Below are 22,514 nucleotides of genomic sequence, written 5' to 3' on the forward strand. Positions count from 1 at the left end.
GCATGCTCTGGCTTCTTTGCCACTGAGCCTTGTCATCATGCCCCTTTGCCCAGTCTCTTTGTCAAGGTCTCCAGTCCAACTTCTACAAACCAGCCTTCATCCATACCCATAAAGATTACATTCTTCCACTTGCTATAACTTCGTATCCCTGATTTAAGAATCCTCACTATCACCCATGTGAATGAGGATATTGACATTACCTAATAATACATTGGCTATTTCCTGCACTCTAGATTGAACATATTTCATATGCACAAAACCCAAAACAGGACCCAATTTCACAATGCCACTTTATATGTATGAGCAGTCTCCCAATCTGTCCTCCTCAACTAGCTATTACAGCTTGCCACACTTAAATAGTTAAAAAAATAAAAATTTAGTGTTTTTAGAGTCAAGATCATCTTAGTCACACCATATATTAGGGAAACAAATGCATTATTTCTTTCTCCTTTTAAATTTCTTTTTTCCTGTTTTCCTTAATAACAAAATAAGGAAAAGCATTGCTTTAAGACTCTCTGTGTTATTAATCATAGCGTATTATATAGTAGCCATTTGTCAGATACATTTATATGCAAAACTACAATTATTTCTTTTTTCTTTAATTAGTTATTTTAATTGACAAACAGAAATTGTTCACCTTTAATATGTACAACATGTTTTTAAAAGTGTATACTTATTGGGAGTGGGATGGCTCAGTCAAGCTAATAAACGTATTCATTACAGTAAAATTATTTCTAATTGCCACTCAAAACATTTGGCCTTTAGACTTTCGGTCACTAAATTAAAACATTTCCATCAATAAAATATAGGTTTATGATTTTAAGAAAAAAATGACAAAGTAGTAAAATATGGAAAAACATATATATAGCCAAAGGAATAAATAAAATGTTCATTTAGCTAAATATCCTCAATATTATATATTTTAGTAGATGAACTTGTAAACTGTCCTGGAGTGGAAAGAGAAAAAATTGTGTTTTTTTTTTTAACTGTTTATGCAAATGACTGCCTAGTGACTTAATTAAGATCCTATACAACCAGTGAGAGAAACATGTAGCTTCTGTATCCTAAGTCCTGGGAACACTGAAATGATCCTCGAAAATGCACAAGGAATAAAACAGGTAGTGATTGGTGTTAAGCGTAATGCTGCAACAGAAAACCACATGTAACACAAGTGAGAACTCATTTCCAACAAGAAACGCAGAGTTATAGAGAAGACAGAGGTGTGAATCACTCTATTATCATAGAAACTATAGCAATTTTCATCTATTACAAAACTAAAACGAAATAACTAATCAGAACTAAAGTACTGTAAATAGTATAAATATCATACATGAAAATATTTGGAAATGATTCAACATATATAATCACTAAAGAGAAGTCACAGAATTCTAATGCTAATTATATTACATAGCATCTAATATGGTGGGATATGTGTCAAAACTATGAAGCTCCATATTACATTAGATTTGGCACATTTATATTACTTTCTCAGTTAATAAATATTATGGTAAGATCCCAACTTATTTTGAATATGTTACTTTAATAAAAATTGATAGCATAAGACCAGTACTTCAACTATTGGCTCATTATTTTTTACCAAAGTAACACTAGGCATGAACCTCACCAAAATGTTTAATTCTGAAGATGTGTAATTTTTAATTAGCTTCTGCTTCCTAAAGACTAAGTGTCTGGAAAAATGATTTTCATTCCTGTAGCATTCAATGACACCATTACATTTTTTTAAACCACAATAATTTAGGCTTAGCAGGAAAGGTGACATACTTTTGGGGAATCGGGGTGGATTGTCATTGACATCGGTGAGAGTGATGTTGACTATTGTTGTTCCGGCTAATCCTCCAAGCTGTCCTCCCATATCCTTGGCTTGGATGAGGACTTGGTATTGTTCTTTGACTTCTCTGTCCATGTTTGGCAAGGCTGTTCTAATGACACCTTAAGGGATAAAAGCAATAATGTAAAATAAATATCACAAATGCGATGTTTTCTGAAATAAAATAATCTGCAACAACATGATTCTACCTAGAATCACTAACAGAGACATAATAGCTAAAATTATATCTTTTAAAAAGTGAGACGTTCAAAATGTCCAATGGTTAGGACATAATTTAAAATATTATAGTAGCTACCTAATAAAATGCCATGCCACAATGAGAAATATGGTTAAAGAACAATGTATCACTTCTAAGAAATAGTCATCATTCATAAGTAAACCAAGTTAGACATGATTTATATGCATGATCCTATCTTTAAAAAGAAGAAATCATTAAAAATTAGAGATAAAAATATAAACACTAAAAATATGAAGTGGTTAAAATGAGTATGCAGTTTCCAATTATTACTACTTTCTTCTTTGTTCTTCTGTTTATTTTCTAGGATAAAAATACTAATTTCTTTTCTAAAAATGCATTCAATAACTTCGTTACATATTTTGTTTTGTCTTTCAGAATTCCCGTTAGTTATTTTAGCAACAGATATTTCACTAAGTTTCTCCAGCTTCCAGGACAGTGCTTGCCATTTACAAGGAACACAGTGAGTATATGCAAACCAATTAATTGAATGAGTGACTGGCTGAGTGAATGAATCTCTAAATAATTAAATTTGTAAGTGTGAACTTTACAGTACATGTGCATATTTACATACTGTCCTCATTTCCTGTCCTGGAGTCCAAGTGTAAAAGTAGTTTATATTCCTATTTATTCATAGTCAAAGAACCAAAACCTCCTGGATTATTCTCAAATAAAATCATGAATAAATTTCATACCAAATTCCAATCTTTAGTCAATGGTTTTAGGGAGCGATTGGACAGCATTTGTTTTAAACACAGGTGGCTTTAATAGCGATGTTTCTTTCTTTAAGAAACGTGCTACTTTGTTTAAGTAGCATATATAAATAACAAATATAATATCAACAAAAATAAGTCAACCGTCAACAAACATACAGAATCCAAATCATAAAACCAACATACATCCCTGTTTTACCTGTATTTTCTACCCCCTACTTAACAAANTGAATAAATGTTACGCAGGACTACTACTTTATTCAGACACTCGTTCGTCCGTTAGGATCTGAAAACGGCCATCTTGTTTCGGTGGGAGTAGAGGACGCCATCTTGATTTTCTAAGCATGCTCTGGCTTCTTTGCCACTGAGCCTTGTCATCATGCCCCTTTGCCCAGTCTCTTTGTCAAGGTCTCCAGTCCAACTTCTACAAACCAGCCTTCATCCATACCCATAAAGATTACATTCTTCCACTTGCTATAACTTCGTATCCCTGATTTAAGAATCCTCACTATCACCCATGTGAATGAGGATATTGACATTACCTAATAATACATTGGCTATTTCCTGCACTCTAGATTGAACATATTTCATATGCACAAAACCCAAAACAGGACCCAATTTCACAATGCCACTTTATATGTATGAGCAGTCTCCCAATCTGTCCTCCTCAACTAGCTATTACAGCTTGCCACACTTAAATAGTTAAAAAAATAAAATTTAGTGTTTTAGAGTCAAGATCATCTTAGTCACACCATATATTAGGGAAACAAATGCATTATTTCTTTCTCCTTTTAAATTTCTTTTTTCCTGTTTTCCTTAATAACAAAATAAGGAAAAGCATTGCTTTAAGACTCTCTGTGTTATTAATCATAGCGTATTATATAGTAGCCATTTGTCAGATACATTTATATGCAAAACTACAATTATTTCTTTTTTCTTTAATTAGTTATTTTAATTGACAAACAGAAATTGTTCACCTTTAATATGTACAACATGTTTTAAAAGTGTATACTTATTGGGAGTGGGATGGCTCAGTCAAGCTAATAAACGTATTCATTACAGTAAAATTATTTCTAATTGCCACTCAAAACATTTGGCCTTTAGACTTTCGGTCACTAAATTAAAACATTTCCATCAATAAAATATAGGTTTATGATTTTAAGAAAAAAATGACAAAGTAGTAAAATATGGAAAACATATATATAGCCAAAGGAATAAATAAAATGTTCATTTAGCTAAATATCCTCAATATTATATATTTTAGTAGATGAACTTGTAAACTGTCCTGGAGTGGAAAGAGAAAAAATTGTGTTTTTTTTTTTAACTGTTTATGCAAATGACTGCCTAGTGACTTAATTAAGATCCTATACAACCAGTGAGAGAAACATGTAGCTTCTGTATCCTAAGTCCTGGGAACACTGAAATGATCCTCGAAAATGCACAAGGAATAAAACAGGTAGTGATTGGTGTTAAGCGTAATGCTGCAACAGAAAACCACATGTAACACAAGTGAGAACTCATTTCCAACAAGAAACGCAGAGTTATAGAGAAGACAGAGGTGTGAATCACTCTATTATCATAGAAACTATAGCAATTTTCATCTATTACAAAACTAAAACGAAATAACTAATCAGAACTAAAGTACTGTAAATAGTATAAATATCATACATGAAAATATTTGGAAATGATTCAACATATATAATCACTAAAGAGAAGTCACAGAATTCTAATGCTAATTATATTACATAGCATCTAATATGGTGGGATATGTGTCAAAACTATGAAGCTCCATATTACATTAGATTTGGCACATTTATATTACTTTCTCAGTTAATAAATATTATGGTAAGATCCCAACTTATTTTGAATATGTTACTTTAATAAAATTGATAGCATAAGACCAGTACTTCAACTATTGGCTCATTATTTTTTACCAAAGTAACACTAGGCATGAACCTCACCAAAATGTTTAATTCTGAAGATGTGTAATTTTAATTAGCTTCTGCTTCCTAAAGACTAAGTGTCTGGAAAATGATTTTCATTCCTGTAGCATTCAATGACACCATTACATTTTTTTAAACCACAATAATTTAGGCTTAGCAGGAAAGGTGACATACTTTTGGGGAATCGGGGTGGATTGTCATTGACATCGGTGAGAGTGATGTTGACTATTGTTGTTCCGGCTAATCCTCCAAGCTGTCCTCCCATATCCTTGGCTTGGATGAGGACTTGGTATTGTTCTTTGACTTCTCTGTCCATGTTTGGCAAGGCTGTTCTAATGACACCTTAAGGGATAAAAGCAATAATGTAAAATAAATATCACAAATGCGATGTTTTCTGAAATAAAATAATCTGCAACAACATGATTCTACCTAGAATCACTAACAGAGACATAATAGCTAAAATTATATCTTTTAAAAGTGAGACGTTCAAAATGTCCAATGGTTAGGACATAATTTAAAATATTATAGTAGCTACCTAATAAAATGCCATGCCACAATGAGAAATATGGTTAAAGAACAATGTATCACTTCTAAGAAATAGTCATCATTCATAAGTAAACCAAGTTAGACATGATTTATATGCATGATCCTATCTTTAAAAGAAGAAATCATTAAAATTAGAGATAAAATATAAACACTAAAATATGAAGTGGTTAAAATGAGTATGCAGTTTCCAATTATTACTACTTTCTTCTTTGTTCTTCTGTTTATTTTCTAGGATAAAATACTAATTTCTTTTCTAAAATGCATTCAATAACTTCGTTACATATTTTGTTTTGTCTTTCAGAATTCCCGTTAGTTATTTTAGCAACAGATATTTCACTAAGTTTCTCCAGCTTCCAGGACAGTGCTTGCCATTTACAAGGAACACAGTGAGTATATGCAAACCAATTAATTGAATGAGTGACTGGCTGAGTGAATGAATCTCTAAATAATTAAATTTGTAAGTGTGAACTTTACAGTACATGTGCATATTTACATACTGTCCTCATTTCCTGTCCTGGAGTCCAAGTGTAAAAGTAGTTTATATTCCTATTTATTCATAGTCAAAGAACCAAAACCTCCTGGATTATTCTCAAATAAAATCATGAATAAATTTCATACCAAATTCCAATCTTTAGTCAATGGTTTTAGGGAGCGATTGGACAGCATTTGTTTTAAACACAGGTGGCTTTAATAGCGATGTTTCTTTCTTTAAGAAACGTGCTACTTTGTTTAAGTAGCATATATAAATAACAAATATAATATCAACAAAATAAGTCAACCGTCAACAAACATACAGAATCCAAATCATAAAACCAACATACATCCCTGTTTTACCTGTATTTTCTACCCCCTACTTAACAAATGCTTATTCAAATTTTACAATCTGAGATTTTTCTGGACTCTGGCATGAAATTGTGGCAAAAAAGGACAGCCTTCCTTTCTGCTGCTGCTACTTTGTTTATCAATTTGCCACTGACATTTTTTTTTTTTTTTTTTTTTTTTTTTTTTTTTTTAGAGGGAGTTTCTCTCTTGTTGCCCAGGCTGGAGTGTAATGGTGCAATCTGAGATCACTGCAACCTCCACCTCCCGGGTTCAAGAGATTCTCCTGCCTCAGCCTCCCGAGTAGCTGGGATTACAGGCATGTGCCACCACACCTGGCTTATTTTGTATTTTTAGTAGAGATGGGGTGACACCTTTTTAATCCAATGTGTTTGCCCTTTCTTCAGCCCAGGCTCCTGATGCTTCATTTCCAAGTCTCTTAACTAGGATTCTTCATCTCTACCTATGAGTGTTCTGGTTCTAGAGACCTTAAGTTATGTGACTTCTGCCTGACTTACAATGCTTATATTTTCTAGATAGATATCTGGGTTTGATTCATCTGCATTACGTCTTGTCCTATTGTTGACTGAGTCTATCTTAATTCATTTTCAATAAGAAAGTTATGTATATCTTTCTTAATTCATTTCTAGCATAAAAATTTCCAATATGAAAATTATTCCGATCACTATTCATCAATCTATTTCTTTATCTATCTATCTATCCATCTATCTGGACAGAGAGACAGAATTGTGGAGTTGTTCCTTTCTGGTTATCTGCTGACCTAAATAAAAAAAAAAAAACTATATACTGGGATCCAGTTCGATTAAAACATTAAGATGCAGAGTTCTTCTTTTCCCAAGATAATGCCATCAATTTTTGCTTAATTGTTGAGAAATTAATAAACAACAGGGTAGCTATGAAAAGAATAACTTCTTGAAAACGTTCTTCTCCTGTATTAAGATAAACTGCAATGTTTAAAGATTCTCATGTTAAATATGGAATTTGGTTTACCACCCAGATTCCAACTCCAAAAAAAATATACGCACAACTACATTATTCTTCCTCTGGAACAGCGGTATTTAAATGGAAGTGGTGCTGGGGCAGGGGAAGCACACCCTGGTCATCACTAGAAATTGACTTTCAAACTACATATGCAATCCTTTCCTCTGTCTAAGTTCTACCTACCATCCAGTTGGTAGCATTACACTAATAGCAGGGCTAGAAGCAGTAGAGAGGTCACTCATAAGACACAGGGTAGAGTAGGAGGGCAGGGCTGTGAGTGTGATGCAAAAGGTCTTGACAATTTTTATGAAACACTGGAAAAAATACATATCTACTCTTAACTCTGATAATACCTATTTTGTTTCTGTTCAATTGCATCTTAATGTTTTAATCTAACTGGATCCCAGTAGATCGCTTTTTATATAGGTTTACAAATAACCAGAAAAAATACAATTCCACAATTCTCTCTGTCCAGATAGATAGTTATAAAAATAGATAGATGGATAATGATATAGTGACAGACCTTCTGCTAGCATCTATTTGGTGACAGTCACAAATGCAACTACAGTTTCGAAGACTATCTTCCATAATTCCAAACTTCTTTCAAATGTTCTGCTGTATCTTAATATAAGTTAATTCTTATTATTACCTGAGACTACTGAGATAGATAGATAGATAGATAGATAGATAGATAGATAAGATTAGATTAGATTAGATTAGATTGATATGCTTTTTAAATTCATTTTCAGGAGCATAGCGACTGTATGAATAATGGAAAGCCTGACTTATCTAAGGTATAGATGATAGAAGTAATGTCAGGATTGATAACCTGAATCTTAGTCTAGGATCCATCATACCATTTCACATGAATAAATATATTTAAAGATGGTGTTTATTCAAAGAAATGACAAGTTGGTAGGGGATCATTTGAATAATGCAATTCACAAAATTATTATGTTACCTAGCCCCTATAAATAGAGTAAGAATTGTGAGGCTCCAACAAGAAGTGCCTTCATTCCAATCATCCACTCCTAATGGTCAAAGCTTGTGAGAACATGCCACTTGAAGTGCACACATTGGGGTGCTTAGGCTCCAGCTATTCCGCTCTCTCCAGGTCCACTGAGCCCCTAAACTTCTCCAGACTTCTTGTCCTCATTCTCTCAGTTCCCCAATGAATGCCTGCCCAGTTAGTGGACATCTTTCTGGTTTCTTCCACTTTAGCCTTTTTTTTTTTTTTTTCTTATGAAGCCTCTTCTGACTCACAGCATGGCTTTAGGAAGAAATGACTGTACCCTCCCTAAGATTCAATCATAGCATGTAGAATGTTTTAGTGCATTTTTTGATTTGTTGCCTATTTACCTTTCTTTACCAGACAGAAAGCCACTTCAGGACAGAGAGAAGTTCTTTTATTTTCTTTTCTGTTTCTGGCATCTAGTTAATGTCTGGCTCAGATTGATAAAGGACATAGAAAGAAATTATTTAGGCAGATAGTAAGAGTAAAAGAGTCCTTGGTAAAATTTCCCTTTTAATAAAAAACAGCACCCAAATCATTTCTTTTCTAACAAAGAGCAGCCTGAAAAACTGAACTGCAGACATAGATAAGCAAGCTGGAAGCTTGCTCCGGGGATTGCCAGCAGCTGTGCGGAGAGAAAGGGCTGCCTGGGAGCCAGGCATGTTCAACATGGAGGCTCTGTCTTCCCTTTTCTTTATCACCACATGCACAGTAAAGAACTAGGCAACGTGGCATTAGCCAGGTAGAGAACCCGTCTTAATAAAAGATTACGGTGGGGTGGCCAGATTTTCACATGCTGTGCAAATCGCACACCTAGCCCTAACCAGTTTTGTACACCTTATGCAAACAGTACACCTGGTCTGACCAATCTTTCGTGCCCTGTGTAAATCAGACATCACCCCTCAAGCTTATCTATAAAACCTGCTGCATTTCACCACAAAAGCAGAAACCCTTTCGGGTCCCCTCTCTCTGCAGGAGATCCTTTCTCTTTCTTTTGCCTATTAAACCTCCATTCTTAACCTCACTCCTTGTGTGTCTGCATCCCTGATTTCCTCAACATGGGAAAAGGAACCTTGGGAATTATCCCAGAGAATGATGCCACTTCAAGAGTATGTCTGTTTTTCTGTGTCTCTGTTCTTAATACAGCTATGTTACTTTTTCCACCTATATGTACCATAACTTTTTAGTTCACTGTAAATTTATTATTTTGTGATGTCTTTTCTTTTTTATTCTAATCTCTGTGAATCATAATCCAAATATAGATTTTCTTCTCATTTTTTTCCTGTAGTTTTTCCCCGTCTTCCACCCATACCCTGAAGAATCCATTTCATTGATTTCTTTTACCTTGTAGCTATTTATTTTGCAAAAGAAGAAATTTGTTTTCTTGAAAAAAGTTGTTGTCTATTTTCAACTTACCACTTTTTTACTTTGGAGCTAAATACCTGGGGAGGCAAGTCCAGGCATTATCTTAATCATTCTGAATAATTTCATGAAATAAGAAAATGGTTTTTTGTAGATAGCATATGACAAAAAAGTTTTTTTGCTTTTCTCCACATTCTAGAGATTTAGACCAGCACTATACGAACTTAGGGGACTGGCAGATGAACAATGGGCAAATGGCTTTATTCTCCTCTTAATGAGGTTTATAGTTCAAAGGAGACTTAGACTACCAGTGTGCTGTCCATAGAGCAGCCATGTTGGTGAGGTCAGAGCGTAAGCCAGGTCACAGAGCTCCTCCACTCTGAAGTCATCACAGACTGTCCACGTCTTTCAGAATAAAGCCCTCACATAATCTTCACTTGCCTGCTGAACTCTGATCTTCTTTTCCACAACTCCTTCCCTCATTCATGGCAACCTTGCACACTGTCTTCCCTGGCCAGAAATGTTCTTTCCAAGGGGTGCTCATTTATAGTTCTTCCACTTCCTTTAGATCTTTTTTAAAAGTCATCTTCACAGGACTGTGTTGGCCATTCTATCCAAAATTTCTTTCTAAATTAATTTCTGATTGCTTCTGTAACAAATTACCACAAACCTACCGGCCTAAAACAACATAAACTTACTATCTTACAATTCTAGATGTTAGGAGGTCAACATGGGGCAGGGTATGGGTAGGGCTGTGATTTTTTTCTAAATGCTCTTCATCTTCTAGGTGATGGCAGCACTCCCTGGCTCCTGACCTCCTTCCTCCTTCCTCTAAGGCAGTAACAGCTTAGCATCTTCACATCTTTTTCTGACTCTGACCCTTCTGCATCTTTCTTCTGCTTACAAGAACCCTTGTGATTACACAGAGTCTATCCATATAATAAGAATAATCACCTCATCTCCACTATCTGTGATTAGAACCTTAATTCTTCTTTGTCATGTAACATATTCACAGGTCCTGAGGGTTAGGACATGAACATACTTGGGCAATCATTGTTCTGTCTACCATACATACTCTTCCTTAATATTTCATATTATTTTCTCTACTTTAGCATTCCTTCCTTAGTCTTTAGGCTATTGAAAATACTGTATATTTCCGTTGTTTATTCTGTTTGCTTTATGTTTCCCCAAATTGAATGTATGTTGATGAAGGCAGGGACTTTTGCTTGATTTTTTTCTTCCCAGGAAAATAGCTAGCTAGCAGAATGCCAGGCATATAGTAGGCACTCAATAAATATTAGTAAAATAAGTAAAGTAATGCATAATACTAGCTGAGGTAACACATGGAAAATAAGTGTTTATCCTTCAAGAGAGATTATGATTTAACATATTTCTTGTAACCTTGATCATTATTGACCCAAATAACTCATGATGTAATTTTGAAGGTGGGGTTATTAGTATTTACCTAGGAGTATTATAGCTATCGTATCACGAAAATGTTGTTGATTAGACTTGAAAGAGATCTCTCCTAGTTAAATATCGATTCCAGTGTTTACCAAGTCATCATTAACTGTTTTTAATAAAGATTTGGAGGAAACATTAAAAACAGTATTTTAATGCACAAGTATGTTAGAGATAGCTAATAAGTTGAAGGATAAAAAGAGTAACGATAGTATTCAAAACTTAACTTCAGCAGTGAGAATATAAGTTTCTGTTTTCAATTCCATGGCTCAGTTATATTAAAGTTATGAGAGACCAGATTCTGCATTATTTTTTGTGAAAAGTTACCAAGTTTCATTTCATTTTAGTCTTAAATTAGCCTAAAATGTAAAATGGATTTTTAGAAAATACAAGTACATTCCTGAATAATATTTATTCAAATGTTATGTTCATCATTGCACAGATTAGGTATATGAGTTTTTAAACTTTTTGCTAATGTATCTGAAGGACAAGAAGAGTTATCAGGTTATCTTCAGTAAGAAATTTAGAGGCCATATTGTCCAACTTCCTAACTGTACCATGCCTTAACTCTCTTATAGGACTTATGAGTCACTTCCTCCAGGAGCTCTTTCCTCCGGAAGCTCTCATCCCTTCAGTCAGTCTAGTGTCCCATAGTAGCATTATGTATCAGAAAATGATATACCAGAAAACTCACATACAATCTTCTGAAGACCTCATGAGCTAACCCTACTAGACAGGGATCTACCTGATGATCTACTTGATTCATCCTAGTCTCCCGATAACAAAGGACCTGTGAGGTCATATGTTATAGATACATGTGCATCAAATGACATAATCAAATCCAACACCACCAGTTCATTACTCATCATCTGCTTTAACTCATCCAGTAATGTGAAACTCACAATCTAATGAGTTATCACTCTTATGTATGGTATTTTTCTTATCTTTTTATACATATGTATATATATGGAGCTAGACTTCTTTCTTCCTGTAACTCACAATATGCATTGATAGCTCTTCTCATCTCAAGCAGCACAGAATACATCTAGTTCCTCTTCTACATGACAGCTCTACAACTTGCTAAAGGTATATATCACATCCGTCTGGAATATTTTCTTTTCAAGCCCAGCATTCTTAGTTCTTTTTGCTGATGTGTTCATCTCATGATTTCTAAAATAAAGTACATGGAACTCACCCAGAATCTACTTGAAGTCTGACAATGCAGAATACAAGAAAATGATGGCCTGCAATGCATTCCTGGGCATGGAATTTGACTACACAATCATAATATTACAAAATAGGTAACAATATGTGCTGATTTATCTTAATAACTATTTATTTTCTTGACACAGTTTTCTTTCCTTATTATTATTAGCGTCTTTTGATTTCCTTGCTTTGCTATCCCATCATTAATTCTTGCCTTAATGCTCTCTGGCGACTTATTCATTCTGGCAAAAAGTATTAAAAGAGTTACTTCACTGTGTAGGAAAAGACTCTTTTATTTTGCGCTTAAAGAAAGAAGATATAATTTCTTTCACTAGCACCAACTGAGATGTCTTACTCAGTTCTACAGATTTTATTCTGAATTAATATCAAAAGATTGCTCCATCCCCAAGTGACCCAGCAATCCCCTTTCTGGGTCTATACCCGAAGGAAATGAAATTATCACCTCATAAAGATATCTGCACTTTCATGCTTATTGCAACGTTATTCCCAATAGTCAACATATGAAAACATTGTAGCTGTTCATCAGTGGACAAACAGAATAAGAAACTGTGGTATACATATATAATGGAATACTATTCAACCTTTAAAAAGGAGATCCTGCCATTTGCCACAACATGGATTGGCCTGGGGGATAGTGTTCTAAGTGAAATAAGCCAGGCACATAAATAAAAATATTGTGTGATCTTATTTATATGTGGAATCTAAAAAAAGGTAAAATATGTAAAGAATAAAAGACAGACTATAAGGGTCAGGTTATGGGAGAGAAAATGGGGAGATGTAGGTCAAAGAATACAAAATAGCAAAAATACAAGATAAACAAGTTAAAAGATCTAATGTGCAACATGAGGACTAGAGTTAATAATAGTGTATTGTATTTAGGATTTTTGCTAAATGAGTAGATTATAACTCTCTTTGCCATGAGGAGGAGCCTGGGGCAGTTGGGGGAGAATGAATTAGTAAGATGATGCGTAAGTTAATTTGTTCTACTATAGTAACCATTTATTATGTGTGTGTGTATCTCTTATAACATCATGTTATAATATGGGATACACAAAATAAATTTTTTAAAAGAATGTTCAAGTCATAAGCATAAGTATGTGTATAGTATCATAAAGTGTTAGCTCAAAATATAAAGTTATTGGCCCATGCTTTAATTTTAATAGGAAGCTTTTATAACACCAACATATTTTAGAAGACATACAAGAATAATATCGGTCAAGCTATAGGAGGTGGTTTCGTTGGGAGATAGACTTGAAGATAATTATCTCTGAATGAAAGGTTGATAGACTCAAGAGCAAAAGTCTTGGGAAAGTATTAGTCATGTGGGCAAACTTTATCATGTTTCCCTAAGCAGAATTTAGAACAGGATCACACAGCAAGAAATATCAGAACAGGAAATAAAAAACTTTTAAAGTATCTCCTGCAACTCTATTCTCACTCAATTGTTTTTTTAATATGAATTTCTATAAATACATGTAGAAACGTGTAAAATGATCATTTGTAAAGGATTTATTTTTGACAATACATGTAAATTAAGAGATATGGAGGGAAATGTTTTGGCTACATGGTGTAATGGTTTGACAAAAATGTAAACGTACTTAATGCAACTGAATTGTCCACTTAAAATGGTAAAAATGGTCAATTTTATATAGTGTATATTTTACCTTGATAGGAAAAAAACAATTTTATAGATTAACAAGAGGATATTGAGGTAAAATAAAATTAATGTATTCTCAAGTAGAGCTTAGATCATTTAGAATACAGCATACCATTACCATATGATGTGAAATATGGCAACCTAGTTACTGAACTCAGACTAGTTATTTAGAATCATTTAGGGAAAATTTAAATGCATTAACAGAATTTTAATAATAAATTAAGACATAAGTGTTCATCATTTATACTAACATTTGTTTTCTTAAATGGAGCTACTCTATTATCAAAACTATTGAGATGTTCAGCATCCTGATTTCAATCACTGAATTAAATATTATAATATTTTTGCTCTCATTTAATGTTTTGTAGATTATAGAGGTTTATAAATATTTTATAAACATTAAGTGAAATACTTTATATAATAAAATAATACAATATGTTTATGTTAATAGAAACATTTAAATGCTTTATAAATGTAGCATAAATAAAGATAATTGTGTAATGTTATAAGTAGCTACATGTTGATGCTTGAAATGGCATTACTAATCATCTAAAGCATATAAATGAAGCATTTTGGATTTTAACCAGAGTAAACTATTTCATAGTAAGACAAAAAGTTGTTGAAGCAATGATTTTTAAAGAACATAATTATTGTTTTATTTCATGGAAAAATGAGTTTATACTGTTTAGAATTATCAATTTATAGTGTTTAAGAAATAAACCTTGCCATAGCCACTTAAAGAGATGCTGGGAATGTTTGCAAACAGCAGTATCAATACAGAAATCTTTTATGTTCTCATTTCAAATAAACACAAATGATCCTCTTTATCTCTTCATAAATATTTAGGCACACCAGAGGTTTTTGGATGAAACTTTCAGAGTTTGTTTAAGCTGTTTTTCCTACACCTCAAATGTGGAAAATTTCAGATATATTAGTTTTCATGCATTTTATTTAATAACAGCAAAGAAATCATAAAGGGAAGCCATATGCGCTGGACAAATGGAGACATTCTGAAAACGTGCAATTACCTTGATTTTTGATTACCTTATCTACCATCCCCCCAAGGTGAATAAAATTTGACAAAAAGTCTTCTGATGTTCTTGCATGAAGAGCTAGTTTTCATTCTCTTAATGAAGTCTTCACTCATCACTCTTTCCCTGCCAGTGTCTAGCATTGTTAATATCAAGGACTTCTTGTCTCCAGTGAAAATCAATGCTTCAAAAATCTATTACAAAGCTTACGAAGAATTGTTTCACACTAGTTCTAAAAATAACATATATAGTACATAAATACAAATTATAAAAGTTACTTACATATTCCACATACGTATGGTAAAAACAACTTTTTAAAGATACTAAACATATTGAAAGTTGATATTGGCCAAGGAAATCAAAGGGAAGAGTACTTTTTGGCTCATAAGTTGTTGTATTCAGTTGACCATAACAATTTACATTCTTAACCCATTTCTTTACGTTTAATATTAATGTATCTTTGTTGATTGTATCTTGCTTTTTAAAGGGTTAGATATGGTTTCATCTACAGTTAATTTTACCATATTAAATGCTTAAGTTAAGTCCTTAATTCTCTCTAAGAGAATACTCACTCTTATTTCTGAGGTATATAAACCACCTACTTTATAGATGTATCATTGTAATCCAATGAGTGATCTTTAATATCTCTTTCTTCACCAATCTCTATCACATACTTTTCTCATTCTTTATTCCTCTTGCCTCTCAGAATATTCTCCATAGGCTGAAGATCATTAAAGAGAACTGCATTGTCCGTACTTCCATTTCCAGTCGATTACCCCATTATAGTAAACCTCAAAAGATATATAACTATACAAAAAAAAAAAAAAAAAAAAAAAAAAAATCGTGGCCCCATCTGATGAAATGAAAAATTTTAGATAATTTTCCTCATTATGTTCATATATTCTGCCTATTGTCCAGATCTTCTTAATTCCCCTGGAACACTGTAGGATCATAAACTTCATTGGACAACTTTCCCAATCTTTTTTTTTTTCAATTTACCCCCCTTTTCTACAAAATAAATATAAGATTTTTTTCACAGCTAAAAAATAACCACAAAAGTTCCTTTTAGGTGATATTGCTAAGCATTTTCTTATCTTTACTGTCATATTTCTTGAAAAATCACTTGCATGGTAAGGTGTAATTTTCTCATCATGCACTCACTTTTAACATTTGAAAGACTGGCTTTTATTCTCCAAAACTCTATCCAAATCAGAGAAGCTTCTTTGTCCTAAGCCATTCTGGATTCTCTTCAGTACTGATACTCCCTTCTTAATGGATCTCTTGAAGGACTGATGCTGTCCTTACTACACTCTACCCATTTTTCAGGTTTACATAAGGGAGTGACTCCCTGTTTTAGTTCTTTAATTTTTTGATGACTTCTGCCCCCTATTGGATTAACGAGGAGGATAAGAAATTAAGAGAGAATGGCAGGTTCAGTTGACAAAAAGTTTGCAGATTTTGCACTTCAATTTTTGTTGAGAAACATCAATAGACCTTATGTTTCCAGGCAACATTAATACATAATTGTTAATTAGCTTATATCTAATTAGTATACCAGATTTTTACACATACCTCTCAAGAAGTATCAATTATAAAATGTTTAACTTATTTGAATGTATAGTGTCTGAAATGTATACTTTTCAAATGCATGTTGGTATTTAAAAATTAATTTACAACTTTAAAAGGTAACTTATTAGTTCAGTGTGAGAAAAATTTTCCATTATTTTAAGTTCACATAATACATCATATTAAATTCAGTTTGCAGTAAGTTCTAATGTAGTATATAATCATTGACAAAATAACCATCATTGTGGGATTTCTGCTTCAACTGTGACATGGAAGGCCTACTTTGATCACTGGTCACGTGGCTGAGTCTTCTTAGGAAAGTATTCAATGTTCAGATATTGATTGTTTAGAAATAGAGCGGCCTCATTTATTTAAAAGGAAAGACAAAATATTCCACGTGCATAGCCTCCTGCCCTTCGTGTGCTACTCATATTATATTTGAATTTGAAAACCGCTATTTTTAATTAACAGTGGGACTGGATTTGAAGACATAGGCAAACAGAATCAATGATTTTGGTATTGCAAGATTGTCAAGTCTCTCCCTTCTCCCACTATAAGCAGAAGTCTCTATTAATCTAAACCAAGCATTCATAACCCTTATATATATAGCAGTAGAAGCTCCAGGATGTTCCCATGTCTTGTTAAAGCCCAAAACTAAATATAACCGAACCCATCCAATAAATATGAAATGAAAAGCTATTATAGCTGGAAGAATTTTTTTTAAGTAGACTTTTGAAAATTTTAAAAAAGACCAACAATGACTACCGACCTAACAAATTGGAACTTTATAAAGATATATTAAAAGTTTTATTTTACACAAAGTTCACTTAAATGGAAATCATTCTTCAGCAGCAAGGTAAGATCCCATCTTCTTTGTTTAATGCACATTGCACTGAAGCTTTATGGCTATATTAGAATATGCAACTCCCCATGCCAAGATTTAATTAAAGTTTAAATATTTGAAGGGCTGGTGATAATGTTGCCTCTAATAAAAAATTTACCTGTCTTGGGATCAATAGAGAAATAAGGTTGTCCCTGAAGAATGCTGTAAACGACTCTGGCACTGTTTCCATAGGTCGGGTCATCTGCATCTGTGGCCTTGACCTGGAGTACATATGCACCTGGAAAATAAGACAATATCACTCCAGCATTTTTGTTTTACCTTTTTCAAGGTCATGTCTCTTATCTGCTGGACTCGATTTTCCTTTGGAATTTGACCTATGTCAAGCATGCCATGAGTACATGATGTCACTGAGGATAGTTTAACCATTATAACCAAAATGTTGAGCAATTATATAGTTGTTAGTGCAAATCACAACTTTAAATATATATTTTAAAAGCTGTGTCCATTTTCAGGAGATGGACCATTGAAATGAAAGTCATCATGATACCTTTATTGACTGGCCCACCAAAGAAAGCATGGACACCACTTATATTATCTCATCTGCTTACTATTGATGTTTTAATTTTATGATTAGGATATCAATAGAGAGACTAAAAGGTTTAGAGTGCACTGAACACTAGAGGTTGTTAAATAATTTGCAATTGCAATTTAAAAATTAACAACTACCTACTAGCATCAGGAAGCCTTTAATTAGAAAAGGAATATTTGATAAATTGAGAAACTATAAAGAATAGCAAAATAGCTATAAGAGCACTTCTTTGCCTCAAGATTGAATGAACCTAAAGATTCAGTGACACAGGAAGACACCACAAACAATCAAATGATCTGCAGTTTTCCTAATTTTTTTTGGCATGAGTACATTTTTTCTGTACTAAAAGAAGTTGAGGAGAGCTTCTCTCTGTGTTTTCCTTATCTGTTCATAAGCATATTGAAATCAGTCTCTAAAAATGTGTAAAGGGAGTACCTCTTCCTAACGTCCTATTCAATGTTACTATTCTGAGTTCAGAACAAAGTGAAATCAAAAGTACCCAAATTGTAGCAAATAAAATAGACATATATATGTGTGTATATATATACATATATCTCTATATATCTATATACATACATACACATACACATGTGTACATCCAAATTTATACAGTGAGTAGAACTCCCTTAATCTGTTGAAGGCACCCAAAGTAACTGTTCTGTTTGGGGAAAAAAGGATTGTTCCTTTTCATTCAATTACTCATTCAGCCTTTTCTCTAAGAGTACAAATTTGGAACAAACTATGTCTTCTTAGATTACTATAGAAGTTAAAAGAATGAATTACTTTTTCATTTCTACCATTTTCTTTTAATAAATGTTAGACTTGTGACAAGAGTAAGAAATGATAACTTTTGTAGACATTCAATGCCAAGGTCTTTCACTTTAAAATGGTTGAGTGAATCTTGGCTTTATTAACAGAAGAAAAATATATTACAGCAGCCTTTCCCAAGAAAAGAAACTTTTAGAGGGAATGTAGATAAACATTACTAGGAAGTCAGGAGTGAAGATTAATATTATCCATCATCATCACCATCATCATCATCAACATCATCACTATCATTAATCACAATTTGACCCATGTTTATTTCTATGAAGCATTGGGTACCTGGATTAAACATTCATTAAAACTACCTTTCTGTAATGCTATAGAAATCAACAGTTTATTAAGAGTAAAGTCCTCTCTTCCCAACAGTATTTTCCTCCAGAATATTCATCAGGATGTTTACTATCCCTCCACTATACATGTGTTACATAGGCAAAGTCTACAAATATTCACTGCTGCCCTAATTCTGGATATAAATATTACAGTTGAAAAACTATACATTGTTCTACATGTTGGATATATTTGAAGAAAAGGAAAGTATTATACTTAGTTACAAATAGGAAATTAAAATACTTGAGAAATAAGAAATATTTAGTGACAACATTAATAAAATTTGCCAAACTAACACCACATTGCAATGTACAGTGGGGAAAGCAAAGATGAACATGTATTGTCTTCACTTTTACATTTTTGTTTTTAATGTTTACATGAACCTCCACTATGCTGAACAAATATTTTCTTCTATTAGTTGTAGTAAATTGTTTATGTCAGTTATTTTTAAAGCTCAAATATTTAAAGGAGTGAATTGGGAAATCATTAATGCATCGAAGTTGCAAATATTTTTTCATACAACCCCACTTTGTGCTACTTAAAAGGATCACTGGATAGCAAGAATAACTGTATTCCTATCACATTTCTTCAGTTGTATCTATAGAATTAAAAATAATTGTCCACTGAATTACAATATAAGTTAATCCTTCTTTAGTGAAAGAGCAGATTCCAACATAAATTCTCCAAAAGTTCTTAAAGATTGCCTTTTTGGGTGTTTACAAGAATGCAGTTAAACACCAGTATACCAGCTTGTTTTGTCAGCTGCTTCATGACTGCCACCAAACTCATGCAAAAGACAGAGATTTTGTACTCTTTCCATTAAGAAGTCTCGGTCAGTTGCCTGGAGCATGAAAATCTCTGAGGACTACCTTTTTCAGTACTTGGATAGCACACCAGCTGTTCCTGACACTATTAAACACTAAATACCCAGGAGGTAAGAGCAGGAGGTTGTGGTTGGGGCATGTTTAATGTGCCACAAGGAAGTAACACAGTCAATGATTTGCAAAGAATCTGAAGTAGTCTTGTATGTAGCAGTGAGCTTGAAACTTATTCTCTTATCACTCGAATCCAGGGGATGACAATATAACCTCTCTAAATGGTTATATCTGCAGAGAGAATGCAGCTCATAGAGAAAACACTCTTGTATAAGTGGTGAGAGCCAGACTGCAGAATTTGCAATGGAGAGTTTCAAGTCACTTCAAGTTCCCATATAACACTGCTTTGATCAGTAACAAATTAGTGTATTTTTAGTAACAGTTAAAGCCAGCACTAAAAGTTATTTTATAGTTATAACTAAATTCTATATCTTATACTGTCACTCAAAGGGAATAAATAGTTATAAAACTATGATAAAGCAAAGAAAAGATAAATTGATCACTGAGTATGACAAAACTATGATGAAGAGGCATCAGGAGATGCCCACATGATATAAACTCCAACTAAATAAGTGATCACTAACATTTAAATGACTATGAGTTAGAGTTCATATGAGATCTGATTTGGATATTGTATTGCTCAACTCAGGCTACAGTAACAAAATACCACAGACTGGGTGTCTTAAACAATAGAAATCTACGTTCTTATAGTTTTGGACACAAGCAGTTTGAGATCAAAGAGCAAAAAAATTGGGTTTCTGATGAGAGCTCTCTTCCTAGCTTCTCACTGTGTTCTCACATTCCCTTTCCTCTGTGCTCAAACAGAGAGACGGAGAGAGAGAGAGAGAGAGAGAGAGAGAGAGAGAGAGAGAGAGAGAGACAGAGAGAGAGAGAGAGAAAGGGAAGGAAAGAGAGAGAGACGGAGAGAGACAGAGACAGAGAGAGACAGAGAGACAGAGAGGAGCTCCTCTCTGGTGTATCCCCCTTTTTTCATAAGGCCACAAGTTCTATTGGACTAGGACCCATCCTTAGGACTTTATTTAACCCTAATTATCTTCTGAAAGGGTCTATCTCCAAATACAGTCACATTCATGGTTAGGGCTTCTACATATGAATTTCAGGAGGATTCAGGTCAGTTCATAACATATCATTTTAGTATACAGATATGTATATGTTAAACTACATGTGGAAATTAACAACTTGGTAAAGCATAATTTATTTCTATGTTGTAAAATTATAGTCATAACATAAGGTAATCTCAGTGTTTTGCAAACAAACATTCATATCATAATAAAATTCTGATAAATAGACTTATTAAACAGCTATACATTACCTAGATTAATTAATTTAAATTTAAGTCAATATTTTTTGTACAATTTATGTTGAAAACACTAATAAAAGCATGGCGTTTCACTTTTAGATTCAATTTTGAGAATTCATACATATAATATCTTATATGGTCAGACAATACATTTGAGAATTCATACATGTAATATCCTATATGGTCAGACAATACATTTACACAGACACAAATGCACAAATGATTTAATAGTTTGTAATTACTCCACTCCAGTTAGTGAGCATATGAAGTGCTAGGCACACTATCCAAGATGCTAGGGAACCACCATGAACAAAATTGAGAGGCCAGCTCCTGAAATCTTATATCCCATCTAAAAGGGAATGGGAGAAGAAACAGATTCGAGGTGAGAGACTTCCATATAGTAATCAGGAAAAGCAATTTTGTAAAATCTCATTTATATAGAGACCTGAATAATTTTTTTTGCATTTTCTTTTTCCGCCTAATTTATTTATTCTTTAATGGACAATATTGTATGTATTTCTTGTGTACAGCATGTTTTGAAATATGCATACATTGTGGAATAACTAAACTGAGCTAATTAACTTATGCATTCCCTTCCATATATGTCACTTTATGTAGTGAGAACACTTAAACTCTACTTTCCTAGTAATTTTCAAGAATACAATACGTTACTATTAGCTGGAGTCACCATGTTGTGTGTTAGACGTCCAGAATTTATTTCTCCCATCTAACTGAAATTTTGTATACTTTGGGCAACATCTCCCTAGTCTGCCCACTCAGTTTCCCCTAACCACCAGCATTAGTCTGTTCTCATACTGCTGTGAAGAAATACCCAAGGCTGGGTCATTTATAAAGAAAAAAGATTTAATTGACTCATAGTTTAGTATGGCTGGGAAACCCTCAGGAAACTTACAATCAGGGTGGAAGGTGAAGGGGAAGAAAGGCACCTTCTTCACAGGGCAGCAGGAAGGAGAATTGCTGAACAAAAAGGGAAAAGCCCCTTCAAATTTTATGCAAATGCACTCAGTATCATGAGAACAGCATGGGAGAAACCGCTCCCATGATCCTATTACCTCCACCTGGTTCTGCCTTCAATCCAATCAGTTCTCCAGAAGGTTGTGTATGCTCTGAATCACCCAGAAATCAAAGGGTGGACACAGTACCACTCACCATCACCCCCTAGTGATCCACTAGCAAAATTCTTGCTTCCTGTTTCTGTGACATTACATTCTGCTGGCCTAGTGGTCTTAGTTCCAGAGGGGGAAATGCTGACACCAGGAGATACAACAACGATTCCATTAAACTGGAAG

The 22,514-nt window shown here is 33.5% G+C and overlaps 1 protein-coding gene across 1 annotated transcript in view; it reads right to left on the reverse strand.

The window, feature by feature from the left end:
• Nucleotides 1–22,514, reverse strand: part of LOC108534844 (cadherin-12-like) — a 461,181-nt gene that overhangs the window by 61,945 nt on the left and 376,722 nt on the right. The window contains exons 4-5 of the mRNA XM_017880401.1: nt 17,425–17,544; nt 4,915–5,082 (exon numbers count right to left, since the gene is read on the reverse strand). Of these exons, the coding sequence (XP_017735890.1) occupies nt 4,915–5,082; nt 17,425–17,544 (288 nt within the window). The remainder of the gene's footprint in view (nt 1–4,914; nt 5,083–17,424; nt 17,545–22,514) is intronic.

This window comes from Rhinopithecus bieti, unplaced genomic scaffold, assembly GCF_001698545.2.
Source record: "Rhinopithecus bieti isolate Rb0 unplaced genomic scaffold, ASM169854v2 scaffold_11401, whole genome shotgun sequence".
Taxonomy (NCBI): Eukaryota; Metazoa; Chordata; class Mammalia; order Primates; family Cercopithecidae; genus Rhinopithecus; species Rhinopithecus bieti.